General features: G+C 37.7%; 1 protein-coding gene across 3 annotated transcripts in view; it reads right to left on the bottom strand.

Moving 5' to 3' along the window:
• Nucleotides 1-25880, bottom strand: part of ttc28 (tetratricopeptide repeat domain 28) — a 139992-nt gene that overhangs the window by 49154 nt on the left and 64958 nt on the right. For all 3 annotated transcript variants that reach the window (XM_030149640.1, XM_030149641.1, XM_030149642.1), the window contains one exon: nt 8536-8683. In XM_030149640.1, the coding sequence (XP_030005500.1) occupies nt 8536-8683 (148 nt within the window). The remainder of the gene's footprint in view (nt 1-8535; nt 8684-25880) is intronic.

Raw genomic sequence — 25880 nt, 5'->3', positions numbered from 1 at the left:
GGGTGCCACGCCTATTCACAGCACTGGCACTAGCAGAGGTCTGGATATGCAAAACTAACATCTCAAAGAAATTTTTTACAAACTATAATAAATATACACAGAGATTTTAAAAAGAGGGGCGACCAGAACATTTGGGTCAGATCAGTCTAAGATTTAGTCCTTAAATGTAATCATCTTATCTTTTACTCAGCACAAGAAGGGTATATATGAGTATATATATAATAAGTTTGCAGAGGCTCAAAGTAGCCTATAATGACGCACTGAGGTTGCTGTTTCATGTCCCTCGGTGGCATAGTGCCAGTCAACTGTTTGTGACCACAGGAGTGCCAACTTGTGAGGCACTATTAAGACAGTTGATGTTTAGCTTTATGTGTCACCTGGATGAATCAGAGAACCATATTATAGAAGCTCTAGTTAGCCCCCTGAAAAACTGCTATCGTTTTACTTCTAAACTGAGACGGCATTGGTGCAATAGTTTGTATATTTTATAATGAGCTTAATTTTTTTAAATCTCCTTTTTATTCTTTTTTATTCTTTTTATTCTTTTTCATCCATTTTTTTTTTTTTATTCTGTATGTTGTGTGCTTGTGGTTTATGGACCTGTGTCTGCAATAAAGTTTATTTTTATTATTATTATTATTATTATTATTATTATTATTATTATTATTATTATTATTATTATTATTATATGATCACTCACATTTGTCTACTGTCTGTCTGTCCTTTGGTGTAAGGGTTTTTTTTTTACACCTTATTTACTGGAGAGGAATTTACTCCAGGCTAACCTAATGCAAACACTTTTATTGCCATGGAGGTCACAAGAACACTGCCTTTCAGAGATTTAATCTGAATTTCAACAGCTCATGTTCTGCAGAGGTATAACAGCTGTTGAGAATGCAGAGGGGTCTTTTATCCGCCCCTTTAACTATAGGCTGAGAGCACAATTTAACTAAAACAGATAACTGAAGCAACATTTAGGAACATGTGGATTCAGATTAAATCTAGAACTGGCCTGATGCTTAAATGGACTATTTCCCTCATAATACTGAACACAATACTTGCTAAGGAATCCCAATTATATTATCTGCATTTTTTTTTAGTGGTGGTTAAATTATTGTGTTATGCTACAGAGTTTAATCTTGTCATGAAAAAATGTTGATGAGTGAGCATTTTTATAATTAACTTTTCTGCTCAGATTTATACATAATTTAGAGGTGACAGATATATTCCGACTGAAAATGCTTGGTTTGCATTAGAAAAGGAAAAGTCTGCGGAGCATCACTGACTCTGACACTGATGACTGAGAATGTTATGAAACTCGTGAAGAGGAGACTTAAACATGAGTGTGAAATGCAACTGAACACCACCTGGGGACATCAGCCTGTGGGCAGTGTTTATGTGCCAGATTTGTGGGATTAAAGTATGTCTTGTAGGCAGTATATGTTCTCAGATGTCAGATATTTTTGAACAGACTTATGATCCTGGAAGGAGGAGAGAAGAAAAGCAACCAGACTGAGGTAGACGTCCTTAAAATATTCTGATACACCAGTCGAAATGCATGGTGACTCTCAGATTTTTGACACTGATGGTGTTCAGGTGATATAGTCAGAAAATAGTGATGTTTATCATGTGGCTGTTTTAGTGTTCATTTCATTCTGCTGCAGATCACACACTTTACAGAAATGTGTTTCATCGTTTTTAAGATGCTTTGTGATTTTCCACATAGATGGAGGCAAAACATTTGCAAAAAGGCAACATTTGCAAAAAGGCAACACAGACATGGAGATTGAATGCAACACAAAATGAACTAATTCTCAACAGGACTGAGGCAAAATAAGAGCTCATACCTACGAGAGGCTTTACCTGAGGCAAGGATATGATTTGTGTATGAAAATGCTAACAGCCTTGAAAACAATACTTACATTTTATATATTCAAGTTTTTTTTATGTTCTTTTTTTTTTTTTTTTTTCTTACAATTTTGCAAAAGTTGTAAATAAAAACAGAACTTAAATGACTAATAGCATTTTATGTATTATATTATCTTGAGTATATAATTGAGAAAAACAGGAAAAACAGGCCTTTGTACAGTATGTAGTCATTTTAAATATGTTATTGATTCACTAAATTTACAGAATATGAGCCAGCTTTTCAATGAGTCTGGCATTTCTCATTTTCTGGTTAAGTTTTTGTGTTTCCTGAAAGATCTAAAAAAAAAAAAAAATTACTTAGGCAATTATTTTAGGAAGGTGACAATGTGATGCTATGTATCATTGTCAGAATATGAGATTTTTGTCATATTTTACAGCCCTTGTTTTTATCATACAGAAAAGAGAGAGTCTTTCTGGTTTGTGTGAAATGGGTACTTTATGTTGCACCATAGTCAATAAACATGTCAATTTGTATGGGTAAGACATAACAGATACATCTTTTAATAGCTGTATCTGTTGGCCTTGATGTGAGAAATGGAGGAAGAGTGATTGGCACTCGTTGAAATGAAAATGGGGTGTACTTTAAGGGAAACATTTAACATATTTCCACTCAAACTGTCATTACTTTGATGTGAAAGAAATAAGACTATGAATGGCTCAGCGTCTGAGAGATTGGTTATGGCTGAGTCTAAAATGTAAATGGAGATGCAAAGTGTAGATGCATAGATCTGTGTTCTACTGAAGTGTAACTGAAAAAAAAAAAAGTCAAAACTGTGTTGACCTGTAACAAACCTAACTCTGACAAAGGTCTAAAGTTGTGTTAAGTCCATTAGATTGATGATATTAAGAGAATAGACCAAACATCTGTAGTAAAGCATGAGAGGAATGTGTCGTATAAACCACCAACACTTAGAGCCAAAGAGAGGGACATATACTGTGTTTAACTGTCACCTGGAGACCTGGACACTGGTATGTGCATGTCGCATGTATGTTTATGTCCTGGTCTTTATTATAAATGTTACAGTGATGTGTAATGTAACTCTATAAAAATGACAAAACCTCTGGAAATGTAGAAAAAAATGAATGTCAGAACTGTGGTGAAGATCAATCTCACAAAAATCATCAATTTAAACATTTATTTATCTTGACTTAGTTGGACTCTTACTGTGACAGTACTGTGAGAATAATCTCTGCAGTGGGTAGAGCGTATACTGAGCTGAGGAGCAACCCAGTGACACCGAGAAATGTCAAAACCAATGACTTGTGGAAAGAAATCAGTGTGAGCAGGACTCTGAAGGATTTCCTTCTTGCTTGGTTTGTTTCTTGAAACGATTTTAATGTTTTTTGATCACAGGAACTTTTCTAGAAATCCAGGAACCTTTTGGGGAACTTGAAAATTTGTCTTATGGCAATGGGCTTTATGCACAGCCCCACTACTTCCTGAACTTAAATTTTGCCAAACCTAGAGGATGATTCCTGACCTATTGCCAGAAATGTGGCATAAACAAGCCACAAAAAATCCAGTTCATGTTTTTATTAATAATAAGACTAGTAATGTCAACGTCTGTGCTATTGTTGTTTTTATTGATTAACTCTTCCAAGAAAAAGAAACAGTGAAAAAGTCAATGAACCTGCTCTTGATATATGTCTCAGTAAATATTGACTTTGATTTGCAAGAGAAAATAGTCTTTTCCCTTTTTTATGTTGTAAAATAGGTCTAAATCTGATTCAGTCAAAAGCAATTTCTGTCTTTTTCTGCTCTGCCCGTCACAGCTGTTTGAGAATGCATTGCATACAATGGGACCTCCAGGAAAGCTGTTGGTACAGAAATGAGGTATGCAGTTGTTGCACCATCAGTAAATCATTTCTGGGTGATTGGAGGGAGAATTAGCAGTAATGTGTGGGCCTGGGGGGAGATTTAGTGATGTAGAGCAGAGAAAGCACCGCCGTCACCTCAGGATTTCTTTGACATTAAACTTTGTGTAATTGTGAGCTTAAGCCAAAGACTTCTTTAAAGTTTGTATTTTTACAAGACTAAAATTCAAAGGTATATTCTATGTAGCATGTATACATTGAAATATATAGACTCTTAGGCCCAGTTTTGTCTATGTTGCCATGATAATGCTATGTGATGCAAAATACACATTCTATACGTTCACAAAAACAGAAAAACATCAGCTAAAAGCTCAAAGAAACCAATTGTTGGAAAACAGAACACAATCCAAACAATAAGCTCTTAAATGGACACATACAAGTTGACAAGCAGTCAACAGTTCGAGACCAGCATGTCATGAATAATTTCATAAAACAAAAGACCAATGTGACAAACTTTGCAACACTAAGATAACACTAAGCAGATCCAACAGTACTATCACTCACCACTAAAACTCACTAAATGAGTCAAAGAGAAGCAAAAATGAAGATCACATTATGAAGCAATGTTGTCTTACCATTGCTTTTTTTCTGATCAAAACTGTGTTTTATATGAATGAAGCTCCTGCTATCAACTACTCCATTGTTTTCCGTTACAGTGAAATGACTCCAAACACAGTTCATTAACACAGTTTGTCACAGTTTGTTTAAACATGATTCATGTCAACCTGAGTCTCAGTGACAATGGTGGAGAAAAAAGAAAGTCATGATATCACATTGCTATTTTTACTGAGAGACGACAAATGGCAAAAATTACATCTTGTGGACTATATTAACTTTTAAACACCTAGACAGAGCATTCCTTAGAGACAGTGTATTTTACTTGCTCTCCAGTGACATATCTGATGAGCATATGCAGTTTTTCCATGTTTTGAAGACAGTCTGCAAAAACATTAAACATGTGTTTATTAATGTTTTATGGTGATGACCACAGTGCTTTTATTAAACTTTAAGCACTTACAGGTCTCAGAATGAGAACTATGGGCTTTAGTATCAAAGTCCTGCACCTTCAGTGCTCTTCACCCAAACCACCCTTAGCTCTGACTGCAGCAGATGATTAAAATGTCGAAGATTCTTAACAAAATTATTTGTCAGAGTGTGCTGAAAATTGAAGAAGTGGTAGAGATATACCCCCAGCTATCAAACAAACCTAAAGTTTTACTGCCCAACATCTCATCCCCCAGCAAAATACACTGCCATTGATCACAACCAAAAACCCATAGTTTGCAGTGATTTCACTCACCGCTGCTGCTTCAGAAGAAATGCAGAGCTCTTTAACTTGGCATTGACTCATTTCGTTTGTTGTTTCCAAAAAATAAAAACATGTAAAAAGCCATGGTTTTGGGGTCAGTTACTGTTGGCCTTGTGCTCAATACACCTAGTATCAGTTGAAATGATACCTCAAAGGGAAAAAGTGTGAATATATAAGCAGATATGCTCTCCAGTGTGAAACGAGAGGCAAAATTCCATGTGCATAGACATTTGCTGTAGTTTGCCAAGCAAGAGGCTATTCCCAAGAAGCCTTGCTCTCATTCTGATACTGCTCAAGGGCAAAAACATAATCCTGAGCCAATTCTAGCCTGCAAACCAGTCTTGATTGTATGCACACTTCCTTTATCTTCTTGCGCTGTGAAGACCTGCACATAAAAGTTTACTGTGAACTATGTGGCAGATAGATCAATAGCATGCAAGAAACCACCTTGTAAATATTTCATCGTGTGCTCAATGAGAAAGTAATTCAGGGCAATAAAGACAGTGGCAAATTTACCAGACCATTCATATGCTCAGCTTCAGTAGAAGTATTAGTAGTATTTTTTTTAAGATTAAGACAACCTAATCAGTAATATCTGACTGAAGTCCACCTGTAATTTAATGTTGGTCTGAACAAGATGAAATTTTTTTTTACCTTTGACAACTGGAACCGGTTATCCATCTGCTTTCCGTCAATTTTGGAGTTCTGAAAGCATCTGTATCTCACTGAAGGCAACATAGTGAAATTACCCATTCACAAAAGCCCAAGGAAATAAAAACACTTCTGATTTGCTGAAGGGTATAAACACAGGGCTGTGAGGTGATTCTTTAATCCTCCAATGAGAGTATGAGCACAGTTTCATCTCACCCAGTTGGCAAAAGTTTTAGGAGCCACATACTCCTACACATACTTACTTTGTCCATCATCCCATCACCAGGAAGCAGACATATTCACACAGAAATTAAGCAAATACAATTACAATTAATTTAAATGACTGAACTACAGGCTCAGGCACCCCCGAAACCTCACAAGCAATAAGCAGTTCAGAAAATGGATTGATGGACAGATTTTTACAGATACTTTAATGATAAACTCTGCATGTTTAAAAAGCTACTCTTCTTCTTCATGTAATTTTAAGTGGATCAGCTGCCCCTCACTAGCCTCTTATAAGTCTGACTGACTGTGGTTGACAAATCCTGTTAATTCTTGTTATTTCATGCATGAATGTGACATCTGAGCAATAGAAAAGTCACTCAGCATGACATGATGGAACCATTAGCACTGTTAGCCAGCACAGCCATATAATTAACATACTGAGCTTTTGTATGATTGCCATTGGTTTACAAACAATACATTACAAAAAAATTAAATTTTTTTCTCCTAACAGTCTACTTATACTGAGGGGGTATATGATACTATGCTAAGCTAATCAGGTCTTTGAATTAAACTCTATGTAAAGATGAACATTGCAGTGTTGTTTTCTCCTGCTGTGTAATAATTAATCAAAATCTGGTCACAGGATATGCAATGTTACTGTAAGAAACAATATGGAGTAATTCATAGATGATTGGCTGATGACTTGGTGTCCAAGTGTCTGACAGATTTGATTACTGCAACTATCAATTAACCTGTTTTACATCAAAAACATATTACAAACGTGATATGAACACAGGTCAGCATCATGAAATCTACATAAAAAGTTGCAAATTATCTTTGGGAAAAGTTAATTGGATGTGAAATGTCTGTTTGGCCGAAGTCGCATTCATTAACAAAGGCTGTTTCTCAATATCAAAAATGCAGAGTACAGTCTTGCGAAGTCGGTGAGTACGGTCTAGGTAAGAACGGTCCCAGAGAATGGACTTCCCAAGAACGCATCTCTCTGTAATTGGAACAGCTGCGTACTTGTGAACTTTCTTCCCTGTCTCTGCTGTATTTCTATCATCTGCTCCCTAACGTTTTTCCCTCAAATCATCACAATGTCACTCGATTTGATTTCAATACATTTATACTATTTACGTGTCATTTATAGATCTTGTATATTTTTCAAAACTGTAATACATTTCGTTGAATGCCACATCATGATAATAAAGATGTATTTCTTGCTATTCTGCCTCTCACTTGTGTTCCAACTTTATATCACATCATCTCGCTACAGTCATCTAGTCAAAAAACATCTCTGAATTAAGTTATCACAGAAGCTGTCATAGAATTCAAGAGCAGCACAAAGGTCATCTTGGGATATTTTGCTAGCCAAGTCTACACGAGTCACCAACCAGTGCATTATTGGTTTAAGCTAGCAGACAAGAACAACATCCAGGTATTCCATGCGTTCTTGGTTTATGCGAACTTTCAATTGGAACAGTACTTGGGCTGTGACTGATGACATTTCACAAGAATGCAAGAACGGAAGAACAGACAAGAACGCATATTGAGAAACCACCAAAGAGTCACTAAGGGTAGATGGGAGTGTTTAGGCTTCACATTTGGAGAGCCTATCACAGTGTCCATTTTTATATACTGTCTATGGTATTCAACATATAGACTGGTTAATGGTTTTGCTGTTCTGATGCAGTTTGTACCAGTGAAAAGGTACTGTTGCTCTATAACTTCCAGTGAATTAAATATCAGCTCTTTGCTCTAAATCTCAATGGTCCCACGCAACAGATGCTTCTTTCAGTCTTTGCGACTGTCTAATTACTCTCTTATTTTCACATCAGTTCAGTAATTAGAGGACAAGGTTTTAGAAATGACAAAAAGGAAAGATATATTTAATGTCATGATGTGTCAGTCTCACACCCCAGACAGACAGAGTGTTAACGTGGCTGCAGATGTGAGACCTGCCTCAGTAGTTGCAGCTACAGGTGCTATTGGGATTTAACTGGAAGAACGTGTATTATGGCCTTACTTCAGTAAATGGATACTGATGAGTCTAATCAAAGTCTAATCTACCTGACGCACCATCAGTCACTTCCTATTTTCAGTTTCTACTTCTCTTTCTGTTTCATTTCACATACATGTTTTATTTATCTTCTACATTTCACTGTCCATCATGTTTCTCTTTAGTCATATTTCGCTCTTTTTCACATCAAACATGCATCCTTTGCTTTGTGGAGTCTGAATCATAAGAGGCATCTTTTTCTTTTGTTTTTACATTATTCATCATAGACAAATCCCAGAGGATGGTCACTAAATAAAAGAATAAAAGTAGAAGCCTGACAGTTTCTCACTGCCTTTCTTTCAATCTTCTCTGACAAGCCAAAGACAAGGTTTTAGTTTCCCTGCCCCTTGTTTAAAAGTGGCTGTTTGCTCTTATATGCCTCCATAATTTGTTGTTGTATGAAGAATAAAAGGACACAAAAACAGGTGAATGATGCAAACACAGACAGACAGGACTGGCCTAGTCTGGTCCCTGATGAGCCTACCTCTGAGGGGTGATTTCATGGCAGCCTCCACCATGCCAACCAGCAGCTGGAGACTCTTGGGGTCCTGGGCGAGGCCAGAGGCGAATGCGGCCAGGGCGTCTGCATGGCGACCCAGGTACTGAAGGGCAACCCCCTGGCGAAAGTAGGCCTGGAGAGGGAAAACACAGAACAAGTCATGGACCTAATTGAAGACTGAGTTCAGGCATTTTTCTTTTTTGCAAAAACCACATTGTGATAAATGCTGTAATGTGCTGTGTATTTGTATTTGACAGAAACAGTGCTTATTAACCCTTAGGAGTCCGTAATATAAATGTCAGTTTTTGCCATACCTGCTTATAATCTCCTTTCTAGGAACTTCATATAACCTGATACCCTGTGTGTTGTATATCAAAAAGTGCAGAACATTCTTCTTAGCTATCAGTAGAATACAGACTCATCTATACTGGAAAACTGGGCTAAAAATGTTGGGCCCTGAAGCTGAAAAATTAGGATTCCAATTATGAAAAAAGGAAATAACTAGTGAAAAAGACAACTTTACTATGTGTAAAAGGACGTTTGGAGATTACAGATTAATTTAGCAATTTGTTTTGCTCACAAAAGTAGTTTAACACATGAAAAATAGCCAAATAAATAGAAAAACAATGAAGAAAAAAATAAAAATAAGTTTTTTGAGTGAAATTGTTGTTTTTTGCTTTTTCTTGGCTGTTTTTTTTTTTTTTAACCCAATGGAGATGCAAAGAAGGGGGAGCATGCTGCGTTCAGGGACTGACCAGAGCTTCTCTCAATCTCAAAACTCGCTGCAGATAAAACACACATCTTCCATACAACACAGCGATGCGAACTGATATATACATTTTATTTCTATGCATTTTGTTTTTGGTGGAGATATGTGTATAGAAATGCGAGTGCTGATTTATTGGGGTTAATCAATAGAAACACAAGAATGAATGAATGAATGAATGAATGAATGAATGAATGTTTTTATTATTATTGTGTCTTGCATAAAGAACATGCCCAGCCCTTACATGGGCTTATAAGACACCAAAAATACACACCAAAAATCAAACACCAGACAACAGGCACAATAGATATGAACAAAACAAAATACTGACCTATTTAAACAAACACATCTGCCGCTTTTTCCAGGCTTTACAAATAAATAATGCTAATTTATATACATTAGAACTAAACAACCATTTCATCTTGTCATCATCAGTGCTCCAGAACATATCAGGATTTCGGATACACATATCATCAAACAAAGGGGCTCTCAGTTCCTCATATAGAGGACAATACAAAAGAAAATGTGATTCATTTTCCACTTCCCCCAAATCACACAGTCCACAAAGTCTGTTTTCTTTTGGGGTTTGGGAGAATCTCCCACTTTCTAAGCCCAAGGGAAGGATTCCTGTTCACAGCTGAACAATTAGGGAACTTTGGTTCCTGGTCAAATTTGCGCTGACATAAAATTCTGTTTTATATGTGTTTTTTAGTTGAATGTATGAAACTGGAAACATAGGAAAGGTACAGTCTCCTCTTATGGTTCCTCTTGTTATTTCAGAGCTGGGTCTTTGTGAGACAAAGGCCTAAAGACAAAGATTCACTACCTACTATGTACATTTATAAACATACCAGCACTGAACATAAAATTAAGCAGAGGCAGATACATCAACTAAAAGGTTTTTCAGCCTCAACCAAAGTAGCCTAACCCACAGAAATGAGTCTATTGGAATAAAACTACTACTGGTCAACAACTTTAGTGAGCGTTATCTTTCCAGTTTCACACTCCTCTGAGCCAACATCTACATGTAGAAAACCAGCTTTGAAGATCTGGGTCATGCAGATGAGGGTTTTTTTTTTTTCCGTTTGTTTTTTCATCCTCAATGTGTGCAAATGTCCCATCAAAACCAGTCCTCCAATCTCCAAAAACTCTTAGCAAAAGGCGCATTCACTGTGGTTCATAGAAATAAAAAATAAAAAAATAAACTTCTCCAGAATAAGAATGTGTTCAGCCAGCCATTTGTTGAAACCAAGTGTGGAGATACTATGTCTGCAAAAGTGAGTGATGGATCAACCATTTCAATAGCACTTTGCTCAACATTATCTAATTTAACTGGAACAAATCTGCTATCAAGGGAAAAAACATGAGGTGTCATTATCATTTGTATTAAACATTCTCAAAAACTTCTGTGTTAAAGTATCTTGTTAAGGTTTGTTAGCATCCCAGAGGCATTCACTGATATGAACATGACTGAAATAATTAAAAGTCTATTGTGCTTGAATGGAAACCCAAAACCTGCAGAGCACTGATACAGCATGTACATGTCATATATACACACTTCTCTTCCTCATACTCACACAAATACACTTCATTAGGAGCCCTTGTGCATTTCACAGCAAGATTAGAGACAATGAATCATGACGTGAAATTCATGATGAGGATCGAGCAGAAGACACACATGCACGCCACAAACACAACCCACTTCTTCTCTCACCACTGACCAGACTGTAACTTAATTGTCTTGTCTACCTCTCTCTTTGCCTTCGTTCTTCTCCTTTTTCTATCTCATTTATCATCCTGCCCTCCCTCCCCACATTTAAGCATAATCTGTCATGACAGTGAATGAATGGAGACGAAGACGAGAGGAATTAGATTACATGGCAGCTCCTGTCCTGCCTGCCACTTTCTGCTCCAGCACTGTCTTTGTCCCATCCTCGTCTTCAGACAGCTTCATTGAAATAAATGGAACCAGGGGTCACGTTTAATTTAATGCATTAGGCCTTCGGTTCTCATGTGTTGATGTTGGTGCACGGCGCGAACAGGGCATAGTGTCACAGCGCTTTCGATTAACGCAAAGTGGGATAAATGGTTGGTAATCATGGTCTGGAGCCGTATTCTTTAAACACAGACAGTCATTGCAAACAAATCCTAAAATAAGTCAAAGCTGCAAGCCAAGAGCGGCTGAAATTCATGACAGCGGCTCTGTTTAAGGTCTCGACACTAACGCCAAGCATCCATGCTGAGGAGAGAGAGACAGTAGCCTGGCCTTTGACCCTCATCCAGGCTGGAGAGGAGATGAGCAGACCTGGACTGGGATGGAGAGCTGGGGTGACATATGGGCACCCCACCTGTCTCCCTACTTCTACTTAGCACTATCCTCAAATCTGCCATTTTCACGCTGACTTGGCATGAACTAAATGGCAGTTATCACTGCAACATTCACTTTTTATTTTCCTTTTCAACAGTACATAGTTATGAAAAAAAAAAAAACTAAGTTACGCATAATGAAAGAGCATTAACAAGGGTAAGATTTCAATATAAAAAAAATATTACAGGATCTCAGAGGTAAATCTGATAATAAACTGGATGGTATGTTGTTCCATTGTAAAAAATACAACAGACATGTTTTGAAGGGTTTCTTAATGAACATCACAACTCTTTTCATGTCTCTGCAGTTGTAATCTCTTAGGAAACAGAATTATGTGGCAACTACATGTCAGTTTTACAGATGCAGGGATAAAATGTTGTAAACATCACAGATATTTACCCCCAATTAAGTCCAAATTATTATAAAGCTCTAGTTTTTTGTAGTGCATTCTGACATCAATCCAATAATGATTTTTTTTTTTTATCAGCAGTTAGAAAGGCCGCTAAGACTTCAAGGTTGTCTAAGACAGTACAGATGAAGTCATTCATGTTTCTTCAGATGAAAGACAAAATGTAAAAATGACGCTTGCAATTAAACCAGTTTGGAAACTTAGCAGGTTTTATACTAACTGTGGTTTTGTAGGTTAGATTACTGTCAGAACAAAAGAAATTCAGCTATTAGTTTCTGAGCGTATGAACTGTGGAGCTAGACTGCTGAACAGTTACAGTTATGGTCAGGGTGTGATTTGTCCAAAAAACAGTTGGTTTTTTTTTGTTTATTTGGGTTTTTTTGTCGAAGCACGGGGGGGGGGGGGTTCGGTTCAGGTTACAAGCCCCCCCCCCCCCCCCCGAGGATGAAATTCATTGAGCAGTAAAAACCAGAGGGGTGGTTGATCCCCCCCACCCCCCCAACCAATCGCACCCTGGTTATTTTTAAGTTCATAATAACTGTGTTCCAGGTAAGAGGTAAGAACCAAAGCCCAGAATGAAGCCAGTGCAGAAGCAACTTAAACTTAGGATTGGCTCCAAAAAGCCCTGGTGTTAACAGACTATTAAAATACTAGTCAGAGCTTCGGAGTTTTCATTTATTTAATAAAACACATTTATCCCTGACAGACAGCTCCACTCTAGCTGTAGTTAATACGACTATAAAATGACTTTGTTATGTAATACTTAATGAAGTTTACCCTTTTACTGCTATTAAGCTAGTAGCGTTTAGCATTAGCTCACGTCTGACCTTTTTGGCTTTTGTAACTCCACCTCCTTTTTTCTAAATATGGTCATTTCTCTGAAAAAGCCAACTTAACAACAGCTTAATCCCAAACTACTGGCTTCAAAACAGCAGTTCAGAAACCAAAGGGTAATATCACGGTTCTTCCATCTGGCTACTAAAGACTGTAGTAGGTCCAAGGCTCTGGAACACGCTATTCCAACAAGTTCCATATGCACGGTCCATTGAGCACTTCAATGTCTTTTAAAGGCACATTTATTTGCACTGGGTTTTAATACAAGTGTGTGACTTTTATTCATTTTATCTACCAGTTGTAGAGACTTTTATCCTACTCTTCCAATTATTTTGTATCTGTTTTCATCAGATTCATTACATTTTTATTCCTATTTTTACTATTTTACCATATTTTGCAACCTTAAACCTTGACCTTCTACTATTTATATAAAGTCTGGGGTTTGGGATTTTCAAGGGGAAAACATGGCTCGGTGACACACACAATTAGCATGACCCTATCAAAACACTACATTTGATAAAAAGTAGATTAATTAGCAATCGGTTTTCCTTTTTTCACAGCTAGGTATGTTAGTCTTTATTAAAAATTACATTTTTAACTGAGAGGAACTAGTCTGATTCTCCCATCGGTCGGTGTCTTCTGTTTTGGATTTGCATTCCGTCTCTGGTGGCTCATAAATGTCTGTCTGTACAAGTTCAATAAACCTGCAACACGAAGTCGCTAGAAGCTAGACAACTGTTCAGGTCGCAGTGGTATTTGACACTGGAGAGAGGCTGCACCTGTCCTCATGACTGGGTGTTGTTTCAGCTCCCGGTGTTTCAGAGCAGACAAAACTACTTCTTTTTTCACTATTTTGAATTCTAAGTTTATCATTCTTTTAGTCGGTGAAGCAACTGAGCAACAACACACATTTATTACTCTTTTACACAGAGCTGAAATATCAGAATTTCTGAGAAACCAGAGTGGAACAATAGAGTGAAAAAGTAATGATTACGAGGGAACCTAATAGGCCTTTAGAAAAGAGATGCCCTGTTGTCTACTAAAACAGACACATTTTTCTTTTACTTCAGGTCTGCTGATTGGAGAAACATAATTTGAGTCTGTGATTATATTGGGGAAAAAGTCATAAGGGGGTCATTATCTCTGCGTGACTGCCAGTGAGTAAGCGAATGGCACAATAGGTAAGCCTCTCTCAATATGAACATAGATGTGTGCAGGTGTGCAGGGTGTGTGTTTGTGCGTTGTGTATTATAGCTTTTACCCCCATCTAGGGTGTAAACATGCCAGAGCGAGACAGAAAGTGACAGCAGGAAGAGTCTGCCTCCACCACCACCTCCAGCCTCCAGCTCACACACATCCTGTCTATTAGTTAAGTCTGGCTACGTTGCCTGTGAAGCACATACAGGGGGTACAGTCCAGACAGTCTGACAGATACACACACACACACACACACACACACAAACACCCCATCCCTACCTCTCGAACACACATAAACACACACGCTGTCTCGTTTTTTGTCTGTCTCTCAGCAGTGTTCTGGAGCATCTCAAAAAAATCTTGTCAGATTAGAGAGCCCCTTCACAAAATGCTGCAGTTGTGTCTGGCTTGTCTGGTTTGCAGGTATTTCACACTGATTCCCAACTGAGCACTTAGACAGGCTCTTCAACGTTCGCTGACAGGTCTGTCAGTTTAAGTGAAGTGATCAATAAGAGGGACAAGGCTTATCTTGGCTCTATGTGCATGTGTGTTTGCACCTTCACTACATATATTTGAGTACATTCATTTTGTGTCTCCGTCCTACATTCAAATATATGTGAGCTCTAAGGCTACACTTACAGAGAAAAAAAATTACATCTGAAACACTTGAAGGAGTCTGTGTTTGAGTAACACAGAATAGTGAACAAAATGAAACAGAGTGAGAGTGATAGCAGGAGAGGTGTTATGTGTATGTGTGTCAGAGCAGAGGATGCACACCGGATGAACAGATGCTTCAATTACTGCTCGTAACTCACATTAATCGAGAGCAGATGGTAACACAAGTGGCAGGAGAGAGAGAGAGAGCGAGTGGGAGTGAGAGAGGATCACATAAACCAGACATGATCGAGATTGATGCCTTTGAAAATCAGACAACCTGCCTGAACCCTTAAAAAACACACAGACTAAACAATCACTGCGATTTCATCTGGATACAAAGTGGATTCAAGTGTATTTTTGTCATTGTGAAAAATGCACTAAATTTCCCACAACTGATAAATAAGAAACACTGTAACACGATACTCAGACATTAAATATAAGGCAGACTGGTGACCTTTGTGGCAAATGCTAATGGGGATTAAATAAAACAAAATGTATTAATTACAAAATGTATTATACAGCTTTGTGCTTCCACAGAGGTACAAACTTAAAATAGGAGCTTTATCTTAGATCTATACCCTGCCCACACCAACATGGGTATTTTTCCAATTAGATATTTAAAAAAAAAAACAAAAAAACAATTTTGTCTAATGATCTTCATTTTGATAAACATCTCTGTCCACACAGCAACACAAACATTACTACAAACAGGTCATGTTTGGACAAACATTGTTTCTATTAGACTGTGAACATCATGGATAACACTGTAAGTAAAGCAGAGGTTTTAATCTGTAATTTCCTGTCACAAACTGGAGTTTTGTCACATTTTCCAAACTAAAACAGTGTTTACATGTGGACAAGAAATGCAAACATAGAGAAAATATGGATGGAGCATTAGCCATTAAAGTACAAGTTTGTAACATCTGTGGTTTTATTCTTGCAGTTGTTAAACTGTTTCACTTCTGTTACAGATTGATAAGGATTGTCAGTACTTCTTTTGTTTACTTTGACTTACATTTATCTAACTTTTTCAAAAAGAAATGAGCAGTGTTCTATCTTAACTGTTACAGAATACATCATAACTCAGATGGATTATTGACTGAGCTCTCAAAGTAAAACTGGGGAAGAAATATTGACTTTATAAAACAATGGAAGTGAAGAGGTGTTGGTGTCACTCGGCCATTGGTGAAAAACGACAGGTTCGTTTTGCTAAGTCAATAGTCCACTTATCCCACAGTGGGTGATGTAACGCCACGCTGTGTGAGTTGTGAGCTGTGTGCTGTAAACCTTGGAGAGTGAGATCATTATTTAAGAGCCCAAGAGGGTCTGAAGCACTCATTAAAAACAGCAATCTGTATTGTGAGGATGCCTCTGTAGCTTATTACCAGCGTAAAGTATTATCACAGCCAGTGAATTTAAACTTGGAAGCGTCTGCAGCGTACGTACAGTTACTCAGCCTGAGAATTAACAGCGCTCTTGTCTTGTAGGGCCAGATTCAAACAGGTTCTTCTAATAGACCAGTCAGCCCGCCGAAGAAAAAACACCGCTGAGCAAGCATTCCCACAGAAAACTAGAAACGCATAATCTAACATAAATTAGAAACAAACTGCCTCTCAAGCCATTTGGTAAAAACCTCATTTGAACCTTAAGACAGAGTCATTATGAAACAAAATAAATTAAACACAACAGAGAAAACAACCAGTGCTGTTGTTGAAAACTGAGCGCCGAACTGATTCTGGATGTTCAAGAACACAGAGAGCCATGAAAGCGCCCACTGGTGTTCGGCAACATACTATATGCACGAACACACACATATACACACTCACCAACTGTTCCCCTATTCATCTGCATGAATATTTATCATTGTTTCAGTGGGACACTAGCTAAGATGCAATAATTGAGTTGGAGTGGCCATAACCACTGTTTCCACTGGGACCAATAAAGATGTTACACGACCAGCTGTGGACTCTCTCACACAGGCCTGCAGAGCCAACCCGATGGATTCACAAGTCTGTTGTGTGTTAAAACTCAGAACCTGAAGAGCTGTAGAAGCAGGAGGTGGGCACAAAATATTAAATGATATTTAAAAAAAAAAACATTAAACTCCTATTCATTAAAGACAGAATGTGTCATGTGTGGAGTGTCACGTCTCCTCTGTGGGTGCTTCTCTGACACTGAATTGAGATGAGTGTACACGGAGATGCACACCACCATATGCAGGATCATCAGGGACGCCCATGGTATCATGTGTTGATGGACCGAAGAATTTATCTGGAGCCAACAGATTAGTCGTCTCCGTCTGTCTGATCTAACCCGACAACAGCAGCAAAACTCAGCCTGACTGCATCAACATGTAACACAGGACATTAACTGTGTTCAGCAGTGGACACAACTGAGCTGGGAGGTCATGTTAGGAATATTATTTTCACTTGTAATCTCAAATTCAGTAATTACCTAACAGTTCTCATCATGTACTTTTAACCCCTTGTAGATGACTGTTGCTAATTCGCCTCAATATTCCATTGTTTTTGAAATGAAATGCTGCTCAACACTCTTTGTAAATGTACATACTTTAGCTGGTTAACTATGATCCCTTACATTCATGGCTCAATTTCAAACCACTATTTCTATAACAGTGTTAATAATAATTTCATGACATTCTACTGATTTTTGGATCGATTTTGTTTTGTTTGAATTGTTGGCTAGAGGAACCGATCAATAGCAGCATCAATAAAATAATCTACATCCCTGAGACTGAAAAATTTGTTTAATTACTATTATGCCAATAATGCCTAATGTCATAAGTATTGTATGCATTATATCAAAATTAACAATCTCATATGTATAAAATAACCTTCATTGTTAACCAAAAAAGGCTAGAAAGACCTCACACCTAAGTCTGTCTTATTGAAGAAAATGGATTTACGGTAAGAAAAAATAAAATCATGAGGGTGTCCTAAAGTGTCTCCAAACCCTTAGTTTACTAAAGTAAATAGGTTTATTTCCAGTGACACACAGTAAAATACCTATTTGAGATGGGTTAGCAATGATGCAGGTGGCAAGAAAAAATTACACAAAATATGACAGATAACACCAAAATGTTACCTGGTTATGCAGGGTTAGGAATAATATGAGTTTTACTATAAGAATGTCATCATAGATACAAAAACAATCACATAGTTACAGTTTAAAACAAATATGTGTTTCATTTTAAAACAGTCCACAAGGTTTCTTATGGTGCCAAATCCACCCTAACGTCTTCCCACTCTCCCACTCAGGTTTGCACCTATAAAACATCACCAGACCGTCTTGTCACTCAGTTTGAATTTGGGGTGTGAACACCTATGTAAACATGGATTGTTTTAGTCCCTTTAAAAAAAATCAACTAGTATTGTTGACTATTTCAGCAAGAAAACTCACACTGTATTTCACTCACCCAGTACCACTCACAGAGCCAGACGAACATTTTCATGCACATGGAGGCTTTTGCTTAATGTGAAGTAAAAGTGTAGTGAATATTGGATTTAATATTTGACATACCTTATTACATAGATAAATAACACTGGACAAAAAAAAAATCATCTGCTACTTGAGTAAAAACACTCAATCTGGACAAAATCAGACATGCCGTTTCAAAAGCTTCAACCAGAATTTCTCCAGTACATGACAATTTTGAGTTGAATAGTTATAAAAACAAACAACCCCCCCCACACACACACACACAAATTTTCTGATATTGCACCTTTTATTCTGTACTCACAATCTGAAGATAATCTGAGCTAAACTAATCAAATTATACTCATAAATATAAACATTACGACCAGTGAAGACTAAATCTGAGAGCCCATCAGCTTGGCTTAAAAATATCCAAAAAAGTTTGAGATACTGCCTCTTGTTCTTGTGGGTTGTTACAGTTCCCACTGTAAGAACCAACTGTAATCAACAGTCATCATCATTCTCATATTTGGGTTGAGGCGTCCTGGTTTCTAATTCAAAAATATGCTGATGAAACCGTTCCCCTTCTCATCACTTACATCACCCAAACTGGGAGGGAAAAAATCAAGGTGCGAGTGGAGGAAATGAATTTTGAGCATTGTGCAGCCCATCAATTCATGTGCTTTTAGCAGGTTCTCAACTAGTTAGTCATAATTTGAGGCTCTATTGCTGTCATGAACATTTTGCACCACTTGTACTAATGAATCTCTGCTGTTAATTGTGCAGAGCTGAGCAATGAGTTCTCACACCAGACTGAGGTAAAATCAGGTACTTTTCTCCCTGCAGTAAATTCATGACTGGCCAGTGTAATATGACAATAACAGATCACTGAAAACAGGGTCTGGTGTGTCATTGGTAATATTGTTATATCAAATAGTCATAGCTATGTTTACATTAGTCAATAATCATGTGAAAGTAAGAATCATGTTGTGACGTTGACATTTCATGACCTTAGGGCCAAGGTTATTATCGTTAACGAAAACTAACGAAATGACGAAAACTAAAATTGAAAAAACATTTCGTTGACTGAAATAAATAAAAACTCGAATTAAAAGAAAAAAAAAACCAATAACTAACTGAAACTGTATTGTGGGCCTACAAAACTAATTAAAACGTATAAAAGTTATGGATAAAATTCCCTTCGTTTTCATCTTTGTCAATGTTGATATTGGATAGAACATGTGAAAATTTCCTCTAAGATCAGCGGTATAAGAGAGGTATAGAAATTAGGAGGCCAACAGTGAAAGTATGGAAAGTTTCAGTTTCATTTTCACGTAAGTGACGTTGTGTATGGATCGCACCTCCCCAGTCTGCTATAGGGAATTTATACATCCTACTGTACATATGTTTGTGTCTCTGCTCAGTCAATGAGCCGCCCTAACCCCACCCCCAAATAAAGTGTCCAGGGTTACCCGCTGATCCACGCCTCACTAATTTCTTTGAACAGGATGGTGAGGAAGATAAAATATATGAAAAAACTGAAACTAATACTAAAACTAAACTAAACTAAAACTAAGCATTCAGAAAAAAATGATAACTAATAAAAACTAGCAAACGTGCTCTAAAAACTAATTAAAAGTAACTGAATTAGAGAAAAAAAAGTCAAAACTAAATAAAACTAAACTATAATGAAAAATCCAAAACTATTATAACCTTGCTTAGGGCGTTTTCACACAGCGTCCTTGAGTCTGTATCTGAATACGCTGGACCCCAAAGTCCACTATATTTTATCCATGTGAATGCAAATGTTCCGTGCTTGAGTACCGTACCCGAGTATAGTTAAGAAGGTAGTCCAGGGTACTGACTGCCTGGACTCCAGCACAGTACATTGGCGTGTGAATGCAATCCATGCCCAAGACCGGACGTGACCTAATCACCACCCCGACAACGGAAATGACCTCATCACCATGACACCATAGACAGTGCTCCTGTTGTCTCCTGAAAAAGCCTCGGATCCATGTGGCACGGGCTCACCTTGTTGACTGAACCACTAGGTGATAAATCAGGGACAACGAAAGTTGCTCTTCTTCACTTTGCCTTAAACGAGCTAACAGATAGAAAAGTCGTGCCTGTCTTGCTGCCATTGTAGACAAATGAACAGAACAGTTGCTCAGTTGATGATGTAAGGGTTTGTCTTCTTCTGACTTACGTGTTTGCTAGATAGCGACAGAATTCCTTTCACACCGCCACCTGCTGTTTCGGCTCTGTAACACCCATTCATACTCGGGCACGAGCCACGATACGCGCTTGTGAACGCAACATCTGCAGGAAAGGTGTGAACGTACCAAAGTACAGTACAGACTTGAGTACGCTGTGTGAAAACGACCTTAGAGTGAGATATGTGTTTCTACAGAGGTCATAGATTCAGCAGGTTGCATTGCCGTGTTTCGTTCAGAAAGGATTGCCTCTACTTCATTTCTTTTCATTTTATAATGTGTGTGCTACATTCACCTTCACCACCAGGTGTCACTAAATATTACAAACTGAACCTTTAAGGCATTAATTTGAGAAGTCATTAAAAAACAATAATGTATAACCCTTATAGACGGTCATAATAAGAGGTTGCCTATGTGTCTTCATGTTTTCTTTGCAATAAAAGTGTCAGAAAATGTCTCTTTTGCACCTTTGTTTTCAGGAAGAACTTAACTTTCAATATCTGGCCATTAATTATCCTTATTATAACTAATAAATGCTTAAAACAGTGTGTTTTAGTAAAAAGAAAAAAATGGACTTGAAGTTTTCAGCTTATTTATTATCAGAAACAACTGCAAATGTCCGTAACAAAATTGTTGATATTGCAAAAATAAACTTAACTATTTCACATCTGCTCAAACATGCTTTTTGGTCTTGAACATTCAGTATCCATTTTTTTTTTTTTATTTCCAGGCGTTCTTTAGCTTGTGTGGAAGTCTTTGAAACAGTTCTTTTCTACTTGTAATAGAGTCTTACATTGCTGCCGTAAAGTGATATGTAGTGTCGGAAAGCTCAGAATCTCAGCTTTCCGATGCCATTCGAATTTTGTGGATAGTGGTTTAGGAGTTACCATAATTTTTTGCTGTAAAGTGCAAAAGGCAGCGGCCGAGAGATTGCCATTGTGAAAGGGTTAATGAGTATTCAAATACATAGAAAGTCAGTCACTATGGTTGGGGTGAGCACAGGTTTATTTTCCATTTTGGTCATGGACACAGGATCAAAGTTAATTGTGCCGATGAGAGTGGTACTGCTTAAGTAACATATGAGTGCCATGTTATACAGTAGAGAGCATTTTTCACCACCCTTTGAAATCTGATGTCTGGAGGTCAATGTGAAGGGGCAGCTGGTGCATCTTTCTCTTTTTATCCTCTCTTAAACAGTACACAGATCTCTTCACTGCAGCTGTTCATACATCTGATCTCCTGCTACTAACTCTCAATGGTTGGTAACCACTACTTCGACCTTAAACACAGCAAAAGCCAAGACTGTTGTCTTCCTCAAAGGGCATTTTATCACACTGTAAGTCTTGATGGATACCCCACGTGGAATGTCAGGCTGGATATTTAACCTTGAAAGACGTAAAACCACATACACCCTGAACTCTTCAAGTGCTCAGAAAAAAAAAAAAAAAGAAAAAAAACAAAACATTTCTTTCTCACACACACATGCAGTAAGTAATCCCAGTTAACCTCTACATACAAGGTTTATTCCCTGGGTGAACAAAAGCAATTCCTTTTTTCTCTTTCTACTCTACTTTATCTGTAGACCCAGACCTTGAGTCATTCCCTCGACCCTTTCACATATGTGAATACACTATCGGCCATCTCTGCACCAATCTTTCTGTCTCCTCACTGCACACACATAAACACTAACATACTACAAGTCTTACAAAAATATGCATACAGAGAACAGCAAAAGGGAGGAGGAGGAGGAGGAGGAGGAGCAGCGGCCTTCTGATCCTGTTAACTGCAGTACAGTGGAGGGGTTTGGTTCTCTTACGTGGGGTAATTAGGCTGTCACTCACCCGGCAGCCACTGTGTCTGTGTGTGTGTGATTGCTTGATTGCCTGAGTGACCTTTGACCCTGAGGAAGCAAGTATGCCTGCTAGGACAGTGAGTAATGGGTCAATGTAAGGAGCTACGTGAACAGAAGTGGAAACCTGATAAAGACAGAAAATTAGGGAAATTTGTAAGGGATAATGTACATGGGATCCACAGTGGGGTCTCGATCCTCCTGAAGGGGTTCATTGACTGGCTCGCTGTACATTATTACACAACTAAGCAACAGTAACCTAAGTGATTTGATGGATTTGAATGTGATTTTATTGCTTCTGCTAAATACAACAGGTGGAGCAGCATTAGCGATAGTCATAACAGAAAAATAACACAAAATTGCTGCCATTAATAGTCAGAATTCAACAAACGTACATGGAAAAAAACCGTGATGATACATAAAAACAGTGCCTATTTATTTGTTTTCATCACAAGCCTTGTCTTGTGTCTCCTTAAATCCCTCAGTTTCCTTTGCTTTCTCCACTTTTACACCTCCAACGCCACAGCCGAGGCAGGGTCAACGCCCCCTCCTTGTCTCTCAGTCTTAATTAGAGCCAAATCGTCCGGGGGAGTATGAGGAAAGGTGGAGGACAGGAGGGAGAAAGAGACGGCGCGGCAGCACTGAGACCTGTGATTACTCGGGGGAAGAAGCCATGCACGCAGTTCCCACTCGTCGAATCAGGGCAAGGAGAGAAGACACTCCTAATGATTCCCTACAAAGCTAATTAGACCCTCTCTCTGTTTCAAATCCAGCCTGATCAGACGCTCAGGTTGTGATAATTCATAGCAGAGGAGCACAAGCACAGAGCATTCACCCATTAATCTAGCATGCCTTTGGTCTTTCAGCGTCCCTGTTATCAATGAGCACATTCCTGTTCTCATTCGCATCCCCCAATCTGATACAGATAAACAGATTTTATTTTGCTGCTGGTCCAATGTGTGCACAAGTTGACTATGAGTGTTGCATGCACACACAGTATGTGTATTTATTGCACAAGTGTAATTGATTCATTGACAGTTTTTTATTTAGCTTGACTAATCCAATGAGAGGATTGTCAATTTAGCACACAGCAAATCTTTCTGTCCTCGTATCGCCAGCAAATGTAAGAAATGTATTAATGCACAAATACACACTTCAGCACCCCTCCTCCATTTCACTCTGGCAGTCTCACACATACAGTACAAGCACATATGTGCATGCATGCGCAACAGCCCAGAGTGATGACAGGCTTCTATGGCAATTTAATGAGAAAATAGGACATATTATTGGTGTGAGGTTGAAGTAGGCCGCTTACAAAGGGTATTCATGGCATTTTAAAAGGTGACAAAACCTTTACTGGGCTGTCAGCTTCAGCATTTTTTTTCAAATAACAGAAACTGGGCTGAAGTCGATGGAGTTCTGCAGATATTTTACACATTTTTTTTTCTATTTCAGTTTCACTCCTTCCATCTCTGTCTCTATCAAAGCCTCTCTAACCAAAGACTGAACCTTAAAAAAACCAAATCTGTGTCTCTTTGATAACTCGACAGAACCTCATTGCGAATTGTGGAGGAGGCTGTGAAAAATTGTACTATCACTGTGTTATGCTGGTGACACAGCAAAAGCAGATTCATTACTCCAAACAGACTAATCAAACTTTTGAAGCTGGTATTCTTCACTCTCCTCTCGGGTCTGTATTGCTTTTTGTTGATATTTGGTGTTATATGCTGAAAAAATAGGGTTTTAGTCAGTTTTTCAGTGTATTTCTGTGGTCATCTTTGTGGTAGAAATGTGGGACAACAATTAACAATGAGCCTTGCTTCATAAAAACCTCAAGCTTTATCCAACATAGAATTCCTGTCACCAACAACTGACGATGGACTTAAAGTGATGTGTTTTTGGCAACAAATATAGGCCAGATGGATAGGCATTGTTATGTCTTTATGCAACATGAGGCTAATCACCTTTTAATTCTGTGTTCACATACAGATATGATTAGGGCTGTGTATTGGCAAGAATCTGGTGATATGATACAAATCACAATACTAGGATCACGGTATGATATATCACGATATATCATGACACTATTAAAAAGGCAATTTTTTGTTTCTTTTTATTTTTTTAAAGATTATTTCCTGGAAGAATTGAATTACACCAGAAATATGCACAAACACTAAACACATTTTTATTTTATCAGAACAGGATCTAATGTTATGTCACAAAATTTTTCTAAGTCTTCTAGTTTCCAAAGGAACTAAAATCTGCCACTCTCAGACAGTAAAAAGTGCTTTTAGGATGCTTCAAATAATCATTTTTTTAATAAAACAGTGTTAAATAATAATAAATAAAATATAAACAAAAAAGAAAACCAAAACACAAAAATGAACCTCCACCATATCTGCATTTGAATAAACACCTAAAAATATCGATACAGTACTTTTTAATATCGATACAGTATCGTGAAATGAAATATCGCGATATATTGCAGAACCAATATTTTCTTACAACCCTAGATATGATAGTGTTATTTCTTGTTTTTGTGTATGTATTTATTTGAATAAAAAGAATATAGTTTGGTATAATGTCATAATTTGACATAATGTATATACCCATAACATTATGGTACACATAATTACACAATCTACTGAGATTCTTTCAAGTAAATTGCCACCGTCAACATTATTTGTCTTTTAATATGAATGGTGGGCCATTCCTCTGTATGAATCCAAAAGAAACCATTAGTAATCAAAGATCAGGACAAACAATGTGGTAGTATGACCCGTTTAAAGGAGAGCAACAAATGTGAAAAGATCAGGTTGACAAAAACTGTGTCTTTCAGCAGGTCATCCTCGTATTTTCCTAACTCAAATAGGAAATGGCAGCACTTTCCACCTCTCTCATAACAAATGTGACATCTCAAGCAATTATTTTCAAAAGCAGGAGAAATGCAATTTTGATTCACACAATTTTGTGACTCACACTGTCCACACATTTGGACCTCTGGCAGCACTGAGAAGGAAAATATGAAATTTAGAAAAACATGGATTTCTCATATACCGCTGCAGATCTCACTGGCTGCTTTCAAACAGAGGGTTTGCCTGAATGAAATATAAGTGGCTGCAAAAACCTACAAGCATGTAAACATTGAGCATCAGCTGAGAGTAAATTATGAAGAAAGGCATGTCTTCATTTTACTTTGCGATAAGCATAAAGGAGACAATTATAAAGGGAATAAAGGGGACAATCATACAGTTACTTCAACAGGATGTCTTATATAGCATCTGCTTTAAGAGCTGACATTACATTATCTGACTTAAAAGACAATGAAACCTTTGTTTCTCCCACCTTAAAATATAAATTAGATATTGATATAAATATAAATGTAATGTGATGTGCATTTCAGTAGTGCAGCATCATGATGGTCATTTAAAGCAGAGTATAACTTTCATCACTAATTTTTTTTTAAATTTGCAAAACCTGAGCAATAACCTAATCATCACTAATCCATTAGTCCTTCTGTGCATATGCATCTGAATCACTTCCCTCACGGTGAACAACTTCAACAATGACTCCATCATAAATACAGTCCATTTGTTCAC

Source organism: Sphaeramia orbicularis, chromosome 12 (genome assembly GCF_902148855.1).
Source record: "Sphaeramia orbicularis chromosome 12, fSphaOr1.1, whole genome shotgun sequence".
In the NCBI taxonomy this organism is placed as follows: domain Eukaryota; kingdom Metazoa; phylum Chordata; class Actinopteri; order Kurtiformes; family Apogonidae; genus Sphaeramia; species Sphaeramia orbicularis.
Note: the sequence above shows the minus strand (reverse complement) of the source record. Positions and strands in the feature narration are given on the sequence as shown.